The sequence below is a fragment of the Coenobita brevimanus genome, chromosome 31 (assembly GCF_032717465.1).
Source record: "Coenobita brevimanus isolate Jiangsu-jjx chromosome 31, ASM3271746v2, whole genome shotgun sequence".
In the NCBI taxonomy this organism is placed as follows: Eukaryota; Metazoa; Arthropoda; class Malacostraca; order Decapoda; family Coenobitidae; genus Coenobita; species Coenobita brevimanus.
This window is the reverse complement of record NC_136984.1, coordinates 1,821,570-1,832,640: the sequence shown is the minus strand read 5'-3', so window position 1 is coordinate 1,832,640 and position 11,071 is coordinate 1,821,570. Positions and strand designations below refer to the sequence as shown.

Genomic DNA, 11,071 nt, shown 5'->3' with positions numbered 1-11,071 from the left:
TGTGTGACCTCAGGGACAAGGGACAGAATAGAGAGGCTGACAGAGATCGAGCAGCATGGAGAGCCGCCATTAGGTGACCAAGGCTGACACATACAAGCACGTTTGAGCCTTTATAAACAAAACAAAAAACGAGTGTAGATAAATTTACAGACATTTTAGATCTTCAAAATATCACCACACAGCTCAAAACTCAGAAATAGGACTATAGAAATCAAAATACACCTGTCTCCATCGTACCTGATAGTGTAGGTGTCGTCGCCATAGGACCACTGGTAGTTGGTGATGATCGGGTTGACACAGGGTGAGCGAATGACACCGTCGTCGTCAAGATGCTGCGTCAGAATGGCCTTACGAGCTGCGTTGAGGCCCAAACCTAGGTAGCTGAAGGGAAGATGATCGGGAGGGATGAATTAAATAGATATCATTGCCATCATCATCATCATCATAGTTATCATCATCATTATCATCATCATCATCATCATAGTCATCATCATCATCGTCATCGTCACTGTCATCACCATTATCATCATCATCAACATCATCATCATTATCATCATCATCATCAGTCATTATCATTGTCATCATCATAATCTTCATCATCATCATCATCATTGTCACTGTCATCACAATTATCATCATCATCATCATCATCATCACCATCATCATCATCATCCATGGTCTCCCCCTTCACCTCACTCACCCTCTTCTAGTCAGTTTCTCATCATCATCCCCACATACACAGATGCAAAACCAAGGCACACCCACACCAAAACCCACACCCTCACCTACACCTACATCCACACCCACACCCACACCCACACCCACACCACACCACACCACACCACACATCCACACCCACATTCACCCACACCCACACCCACACCCACACCCACATCACATCCACACCACACCCACCTATGGGTATAAAGGTTGAGATTCTGCCTAAGGAGTGAGATGGTGGTGAGGTAGTCGTGTGGCGTTGATGAGAGCGTCGCTTCTTCTAACGGCACAAACGTAATCTGTGTTGAACCCCCACCCAGATCCAGCGCTACCAGGCTGTCTTTGGGGTTGCCAGTCAGCCGGTCTGCGGAGAATATCGCGTAAACAAATGAGAGAGAGAAGGGGGAGAGTGTATGTGAGTGTACGTGTGCATGTGAGTGAGGTGAAGAGAGAGACGAAGAGGGAGAGTGTATGAGAGTGTACGTGTGCGTGTGAGTGAGGTGAAGAGAGAGACGAAGGGGGAGAGTGTATGTGAGTGTACGTGTGTGTGTGAGTGAGGTGAAGAGAGAGACGAAGGGGGAGAGTGTATGTGAGTGTACGTGTGCGTGTGAGTGAGGTGAAGAGAGAGACGAAGGGGGAGAGTGTATGTGAGTGTACGTGTGTATGTGAGCGAGATGGAGGGGGAGATGAAGGGGAAGACTGAGGATGAGATGGATGGATGGAATGGTGAGTGAGAGACTAACAAGGAGAGTGTATGTGAGTGAGGTGGAGGGGGAGACTGAGGATGATACGGAGGGATGGAGTGGAGAGGTATATGAAAGACAAGGCAACATGGAGGTGATTTGTTTGTGGCTACTGCTGCTGCTCTGCATCCTTTCCATAACACTTCTTCATGACTAGTGCCATGGATAGTATTGTATTAGTTGAGAGGTATGTGAGAGGGAGGTCAAGGATGAGATGGAGGTGGTTTGGCCATATGGAGAGGATGGAGAGTGAAAGACTGACAAGGAGAGTATATGTGAGTGAGGTGGAGGGGGGAGAGGGAGGGGGAGGCCAAGGATGAGATGGAGGGATGGAGAGATACATGAGAGAGGGGGGTATGAGCTGGGAGCAGGGCAATGAAATGGCGGGGGACGGGGCGACATGGAGGCGATTTGTTTGTGGCCACCCCTAATGGGATTAAGGCGTCTGGCAATATAGACATAAAAAAAAAACAAAAACACACACACACACACACACACACACACACACACACACACACACACACACGGACAGTATTCTATAAGCGTACAAACAGAATCCACCCACTCACCCAACAGATAGTTAACAGTAAACCACGAGAAAATCCCCTCGTCACGCCCGTCCATGATACCAACGGAATTTTCAGTGGTGAGGAAGCCCGAGGATGAGAGCACTTCCCTCACCTGTGGGGGTAAGAAAAAAAAATATAATAATAATAATAATAATAATAATAATAATGATAATAATAATAATAATAGAAATAATAATAATAGTAATCATCATCATCCATCCATCATCCAATCCTATGTTGTCCCATGAGGAGCGTAGGAGCCCAGGGCTAGGCAAATAATAATAATAATAATCTATCTATCTATTGCCAGACGCCACAATCCCATAAGGGGTGACCATTTGACTTTGAGTTATTTGTTTTATGGGGAGGGGCACTAACCCTCCACCAACCCACTTGTTGACACGTAGGGAGCACGTATGGTTTGGTATAGCCTACCAAAATTTTTTCTTATTTAACAGGAAAACTTCAAACAAACTAGACGCAGCCTGGACGGCGTTACCTCAGGCCAGGGCAGCCATACTGTCTGCACGGTTTGTGTGTTTGTGTGTCAGATGGTGGTGAGATAGCGGCGTCACGATCGTTCCCCCATGCTCTGGCCTCAGTCTGACCCACATCATTTCTCTGGAAGTCCCTGATATACTGCTCGAGGGTGACGAGTGATAAGTGAAATACAGTAATCCCTCCAATATCCGACATAATAGAGCCATAGGCAGGTCCGGATAGTGGTCCTGTCCGGATATTGGGCCCCAGCTTATGGACTTGTACTTATGGACCCTAACTCTGAAAAACACCTATACAACTCCCTCTGGACATGCATTGCACCTATTTAAGACCCAAATCACACCAATAAGGGACATAAAAGACTGAAATAAATGCAAAAGAACCATAAAATGAGGTTTTAGAGGTGAGTTTATACAATATTAAACATTCTGGGTACTTACAAGTCCCTTGCTCCTGGACTGGTTTGAACCGCCAGTTTGCAGTCCACAGTTAATCCTCTGCACTCTAAATTCTAATTTCTTAACACTGCACAACACTGTAAATTCCTGTGTGTTCTAGTGGCAAGGTATTGCAGTTTATTCACTGTTTATTCACAAAAAACAAGCACCTGTGGCTTGCACTGTTATGAGTATCTGCTCTCCATCGGAGTTAAGCTGTGACTGTTGATGTTGGTGGGGTAACAGAGTTGCCAGATCGCAACAGCCACATTACCAGTCTCCTCAACTTTCATTGTCAAATATAACTTTTCATTACCAAATTCGTAAATCTAGCATATATTCTTCACTAATTATATATACAAGTGGAAATACATGTAATCACTCTCCTTATAACTAACACCATGTTGATTATTTTCACACTATGTAGGGTAGCAGATTAATCAGAGAGAGCAAACAATCCACCATCTCCATCCTGTGTATCCTCATACATGTAAAAAATCCATTTGGTAATGAATCATTCTAATTCATTACCAAACGAATTTTTCATTACCAAATTGGCCCACACTTGGTAATGAAAAATACCAAATGGCAACCTGACAGGGGAGGGGGGAGGGGGAGGAAGGAAGTGGTGAAGGGACCATGGTGTAACAGCTGTTTGGCGCCAGGCAGGAATTTCAAATTATGGGAGGGAAAAAAGTCAGATTTTTTTCGATTTTTTTGCGGTTTTTGGCCCATTTTGGGAATACAGTAATCACTCCAATATCCGGATCAATAGAGCCATCGGTAGGTTCGGATATTGGTTTTGTCCGGATATTGGGCCCCAGCTTATGGACTTGTACTTACGGACCCTAACACAGAGAAACACCTATACAACTCCCTCCGGACATGCATAGCACCTATTTAACACCCAAATCACACCAATAAGGCACATAAATGACTGAAATAAATGCAATAGACACATAAAATGTGGGTTTAGAAGTATGTTCATACATTAATAAACATTCTGGTACTTATGGACCCTAACCGAACCTAACCTAACCGAACCTAACTGAACTCTGAAAAACACATTCCTACTGCACATGCATGAGGTAAGTTTAGTATGGAAAGAAGTACAGTATGACACTTTCTGGTAAGTATAGTATGGGAAAAAATACAATATGAAACATTCTGGTAAATATAGTATGGAAAATAGTACAACATGAAACATTTTGGCTACTTACAGCAAGTCCCTGGCCACCTCGATGAATAACCGCCTCCTCTCGGACTCTGACAGTAGAAACGATTTCCTGAAGCACTTGCACTACACTCTTCCTGAAGTCTTGCACTGAACTTAGTCACTAACACACAGAAGTCCGTTCTTTTCACAGTGTTCACTTTAGTCCAAATAATGTTCCATTAAATTTAAGTGTTGCACATTAACTTTTCCCAAGTTTTTAAGTTTCCAAAGCCAAAACAAAGAAGGTTAGTTACGTTAAATTTCTTTTCTACTTAGTCTTTTCTCCCAACTTGAAAACCTTAACACAACACACCGTTTTTTCACTGCACAACACTCAAAATTCCCGTGTGGTCTAGTGGAGAAGTTCTTGCTGTTTATTCACTGTCAGAGCCCGAGTATCACTGGCAGGCGTCCAAGGGGTGCATCGGTGGGTAGTGGTGATGAGCGTACCGACTACAGAAGACTCTGAAGACAGCCGCAAACTCACGTCGAGCGGTGACTCCACTGTAGCTGATGTGCTGGGCTGTGGCTCGGAGCATGAGGGCCTGTCTTGGGGAGGCAACGGAGTGGAACCAGGGCTTGGCACAGCGGGGGTCACGGGCCTGAAAAACTGTCAATCGTTGACTGACGCAAGGACCGACGATTCTGGCGATTGATGATGCGCTGCCGGAAAGCACGCACTTCCTCCACGAGTCCCAAGGGCCCCATCTCCCTGTCGCAGTCCGGGTGTTCCAGGTAGTCTAGGACCGAACTCTAGATGTTCCCGGAGTGCGCTCAGCTTGGGGATGGCTGGAGTAGTGTCCTGCTGGGCGAGTCTGCATCATCATCGCCTTCGTCGTCGGAATCTTCAAGTTCGGGACTGACACCAGCAACCGAAGACGCGATCTCGATATCAGACAACGTCTGATACCCAGAGATCGCCCTCGTCGTCGTCCAACCACTCACGAACATCGTCCACATCAACATCGTCGCCGTGCGTACGTAGCTGTGCATGGAAGTCATCCACGTCAAACCCTAGGAAATCGTACTCCACATCTGTTCCGAGAAGCAGACGAGACCAACCATTTTCAAGAGTTTTCACAGGGACTTCCTTCCATGCACTAGCCCAGTTGTACAGCGCAGACTTGATGTTGTAGCGGCGAAAGGTTTTCCAAAGTCCGCTTGCCTCGAGTGTCACGTCCTTCCCTGCGCTCGTCCTCGTCCTCGAGAACCACCATCACCTCGTCCAGGAACTTCCGACGGTACAGGCGCTTTGTTGCCCGATCACTCCTTGGTCCATTGGTTGAATGAGAGCAGTCGTATTAGGTGGCAGAAACATGCACCTAATACGGCCATTCTCAGCAACCAAGTCCTTGTCGCACGGGTGGGCAGGTGCATTGTCGAGGAGAAGGAGAGCCTTTACCTGGTCGCGAGGAATTCCCAGTGTCTTTGTCTGGTAATGTATGACCTCCTTGACGAAGTGATGGTGAAACCAGTCTTTGAAAATCACAGCTGTGAACCATGCTTTCAAAGAATGGTACCATACGACAGGAAGGACATCCATCACCCCACGAAGGCACCGAGGCTGCTTTGCACGGCCAACAATAACGGGCTTAAGCCGGTGCATGCCGTTAGCATTGGCACAACACAAAGCAGATATCCGTTCCTTAGAAAGCTTGCGGCCAGGTACACGCTTCTCCGTCTCATCGGCGAGAGTGTTCGTTGGCACCGAGCGATAGAATAGGCCAGTTTCGTCAGCGTTATAGACTTGACCGAGAGTGAGGCCCTCCCTGTCGATCAAGCCTTTCACCTTGTGCCGAAACTCGTCCACTCCATCCTCGTTAGCGTCAATGCTTCGCCATGTGCTTTACGGTTAGTAAGGCCATGTCGCAACGAACGCGAAGAGCCAACCCTCGGATGCCTTGAAGTCTAGGGCGTCGTGAAGCCTTGCAAACTTCTCAGCAGCAGCCTTCAGCTCCGTTCCACGTACCATCACACCAGCTGCACGTTGCTGTCGATACCAAATCAACGTGGAGCGGTCGATCTCTGCATACTTGGGAGTAAACATAACCTTCCTCTCCATGTTGCGTTTGCTTCTCGACGAGAAGTCAGCCGTGTACTGCATGAGCTTGTCTCGGGAACGCTTGATATCAAACAAAGTCGACCGGGCCAGGTTGAACTCGCGGAGAATGCGAGAGGAAGACCAACCCGCATCAACCTTCTCCAATATCTCCCGTTTCTTCTCCAGAGTCAACACCACTCTCTTCCTTTTCTCAGGAGGCGGGGCCATCATCACACACACTAAGAGTAGGGCAGAGAGCAGCAGGAGGCCTTGCAGCAAGTACGGCACCACCACAAAAGCGAGCACGTGGGCAGCCATGACGAAGAGCGTAGGTCTTGTCGCGGTGAGAGACAGGCGGGAAGTGGGGAGGATGCAGCGGTGCTCTATCGGACGTCGGAGGAATGACGAACCAAAACAATGCTCTCACGCGGCGCGCGCGGCAAGTTCAAATTACGGACAGCAAAAAATCGATTTTTTTTCCAATTTTTTTGGATTTTCGGACCATTTTGGGAATGTTTGATCCCAGGACGATAAGGTTCGGTTAGTGGGGATGTTCGGTTATTGGGCGTCCGGATATTAGAGGGATTACTGTATTGGATCCCAGGAGGATGTCCGATTAGTGGGGATGTTTGGATATTGGGCGTTCGGATATTAGAGGGATTACTGTATACAAATTGAACATGTCTAGTTTGTAAGATCGTAAATAATAAGGTGTATAAAATGAACAGTACAGTATTTTAAAAGTGTTTAAAATCAAGTTATATCAATAAAGGACTTACTAAATGCTGAAAAATTAGAAAAAGGGTTTGCATTAATATTGATACACATTCATGACACCAAACATTAATCACACGGCGAGAGGTTTGTGTGTCGGTTGGTGGTGGGCTGGTGTTCCCTAGCACTCTGCCTCAGTCAACCCATATCACTTCCCCCCCACATCATTTCCCCGAAAGTCCCTGATACACTGCTCGAGGGTGACAAGTGATAAGTGAAATATGCAAAGTGAACATCTTTAATTTGTAAGATCATAAAAAATTAGGCGTATAAAGTGTGCAGTACAGTATTTGAATAATGCTTAACACTGAGTACACCATACGGCATGCAAGGTACAAGCCACACCTCCAATTCCCACCCATGATTCATAATAATAATAATAATAATAATAATGAGTAATAATAATATTAATAATAATAATAATAGTAATAATAATAATAATAGTAATAATAAATAACTGCCACTCCATGATTAGGATTAGTTATGAAGTAGGAATGAGTCTCCTTGGTTACTAGTAAAAATCAGCCCTAGAGTACACTTAGCATTCATTTAAACACACACACACACACACACACAACCACAACTCCCCCAACACACACACAACCACAACCCCCCCCAACACACACACAACCACAACCCCCCCCAACACACACAACACCACACACACACAACCACAACCCCCCCCAACACACACAACACCACACACACACAACCACAACCCCACACCCACCCACCCACACACACACACACACACACACATGCTTCCCTACCTCATGCAGCAATGCGTCGGCCTTCTCGGTGGGCAGGAGTCTAAGTCCTGCCGTGGCCTTGAGGACGAGTGGCGTTGTGGCGTGGTACTTGGCCGGGACACGCTGCCTGGCCAACTCCAACAACGGCAACAACGACTGCGCACCCTGACAACGTAAACAAACAAGGAGAGAGACTAACAAGGAGAGTGTACGTGAATGAGGTGGCCAGGGTGAGCATAGGGATCTTCCACGTAGCATGGTGAAGGGAAAATTGTCGGATGTTGTTGTGGCCCTCTCTGACAACAACATCCTGGACGCTGCTAATTACAGCGAGGACATGGGCAAACCCGTCCAACTATCACCCTATCAGCCCAGTCACCTCAGACAGAAGCCTGGGCAGAGATGGAGCGTAGGAGGAGAAGAAAGATGTGAAGACTAAGAGGGGAATGCAGAGGAGGATGTGGTGGTCAGGGAGAGGGAGCGGCGTAAGCTGCTGAACGAGGCATATAAAACCCTTCAATGTGAGCATCATGAGGAAATCAGAGGCATGGGAGATGAGCAAAAGGGCTAGAGGAGAACGGGGGATGAGGAGAATTGAGGAGGAAAGCGGAGGAACATCATGTTAAGTAAGAACATGAGAAAACAGTGAGAGAAGGAGGTCAGATGGATAATGGGTGAGAGCACTTAGCGTAAAGATATGCAAGAGCATTTGAATAGGTTGGAATAAACAATCGCTGGCTTACCTTTTGTGGAGTATAAAGACGAGGCTAATTGTATGGTATTGGCACATTAGGGCAGACAGTTCTTAGAAAAAGGGAGAGATCTCAGAAACGACGATGATAACCACACATCTACTGCCTTTTTGCCGGTGCTACATCTTGCCCAAGGTGACCCAGGACTATGCAGGGCAGGGGCGTCCATCTTCCCTGAGCCGTACATGTGACCCAGCCACATACCCCATGAACGCAAAATAACGTACACAAAAGTAAAGCAGAATAAACTGATAGATTAACAGATAGATAAACACACATACACAAAAGTAAAGCCAAATAAACTGATAGATTAACAGATAGATTAACACACACAGATAGATGAGAGAGACAGGCAAACAGGCAGAACACACCTCCCTGGGACTGTCAGCAAACGTGGATAATCCTGGCTTGACTTCATGCCAGAGTTCATTGTCAAGTTTGTGATAGACATAGATAAACAGATAGACAGATAGATAAATAGATAGATAGACAGATAAATAGACAGATAGACAGATTGATAGATAGACAGACAGACAGAATATATATCTCTTTGGGACTGTCAGCAATACTTAAAAATCCTGGTTTGACTTCATGCCAGAGTTCATCGTCAAGTTTGTGACAGACATAGATAAACAGACAGACAGATAAATAGATAGATAGATAGATAAATAGACAGACAGATAGATATAAAACATACCTCCTTGGGACTGTCGGCAAAACTGGACAATCCCGGTTTGACCTCATGCCACAGCTCATCGTCAAGTTTGAGCGAGTTGTCTGTGAGGGTAGAAAGTTACAGCTGTATTCCCTAATGCCTCTTCCTGGGTGATTTATTCCACACATTACATATTTTCTACATTACATTGTTACAGCAGTATTCCCTAACACCTCTTCCTGGGTGATTTATTCCAAACATTAACCATAAAAATTCTCTTCTGCGTTACAAAGTTAGTGCTGTATCCCTAACGCCTCTTCCTAGGTGAATTATTCCAAACATTACATTTCAAAATCTCTTCTACATTACAAAGTTACAGCTGTATCCCTAACGCCTCTTCCTAGGTGAATTATTCCAAACATTACATTTCAAAATCTCTTCTACATTACAAAATTACAGCTGTATCCCTAACGCCTCTTCCAGGGTGACTTATTCCAAACATTACATATCAAATTCTCTTCTATGGTACAAAGTTACAGCTGTATCCCTAATGCCTCTTCCTAGGTGAATTATTCCAAATATTACATTTCAAAATCTCTTCTACGTTAGAAAGTTAGAGCTGTATCCCTAACGCCTCTTCCCGGGTGAATTATTCCACACACCTCAAAAATCTCGTCTACATTACTGATGCAATGTTGATATTAAAACTGCAATAAATTAAATACAAGACAATGTTAAAGTATATGGAAAATAAATCACTAAATAAAAGGCATCGCACAGCCTCTCATGGCCGCTGTAGAGACCCTAACAACTGTTCCTTAGTGATTTATTTTCCCTAACAACTGTTCCTTAGTGATTTATTTTCCCTAACAACTGTTCCTTAGTGATTTATTTTCCCTAACAACTGTTCCTTAGTGATTTATTTTCCCTAACAACTGTTCCTTAGTGATTTATTTTCCCTAACAACTGTTCCTTAGTGATTTATTTTCCCTAACAACTGTTCCTTAGTGATTTATTTTCCCTAACAACTGTTCCTTAGTGATTTATTTTCCCTAACAACTGTTCCTTAGTGATTAATTTTCCCAAACAACTGTTCCTTAGTGATTTATTTTCCCTAACAACTGTTCCTTAGTGATTTATTTTCCCAAACAACTGTTCCTTAGTGATTTATTTTCTCTAATACACCCCTACACTACTTCCCCAGCCCCTAAAAGGAGGGCGACTTCAGCCTGAAGTCCACTGGGTTCATGTATCAGATGAACCTGAGGCTACTACTACTATACTACTACTAGACTACCATTACTACTACTATTACTACTCTACTACCACTACTACTACTACTACCACTACTACTATTACTACTACTACTACTACTGCAACTACTACTACCACCACTACTACTACTACTACTACTACAACTACATTTTAGCATACAATGTCAAAAAGAAAAATTATTACTACTACTACTACTACTACTACCATCAATACTACTACAACTACATTAGTACTAGTCGATATGAGCATTTTAGTACCAAAATCCATAAGCATTTTAATTGCAAAAACACCAGAAAAAGAAAAAGAAAGAAAGAAAAAAAGAGAGAGAGAGCAGTGCAAGCAGAGGCAAACTGAGCAAAACGTGCAAAAAGTGTGAGTTCGAAGTGAGTTCAATGCAAGTTATCAGTGAGTTCAAAATTCAGTGTAATATGGGTGTCTTTTGGATTCACTGCCCCTACCAATAACTGTATACATTTTCTTGCCCTTCTCTTTTTATTATTATTATTATCCACTCACTCAATGTAGTGCTGCTATCGGGTGTCTGCCCTTTCCTCTCTTCCATCCTTCTTTCCTTCCATCCTCTTCTGTTCTTTCCTTCATTCTTTCCTTGTCCTTCTGCCTATGGGTGACTTTACACTC

General features: G+C 44.6%; 1 protein-coding gene across 2 annotated transcripts in view; it reads right to left on the bottom strand.

The window, feature by feature from the left end:
• The window catches only part of LOC145395405 (ectonucleoside triphosphate diphosphohydrolase 5-like), a 34,574-nt gene that overhangs the window by 5,482 nt on the left and 18,021 nt on the right, over positions 1-11,071 (bottom strand). For both annotated transcript variants that reach the window (XM_080269010.1, XM_080269009.1), the window contains 5 exons: positions 9,200-9,279; positions 7,772-7,915; positions 2,033-2,144; positions 916-1,084; positions 238-381 (listed from right to left, as the gene is read on the bottom strand). In XM_080269010.1, the coding sequence (XP_080125136.1) occupies positions 238-381; positions 916-1,084; positions 2,033-2,144; positions 7,772-7,915; positions 9,200-9,279 (649 nt within the window). The remainder of the gene's footprint in view (positions 1-237; positions 382-915; positions 1,085-2,032; positions 2,145-7,771; positions 7,916-9,199; positions 9,280-11,071) is intronic.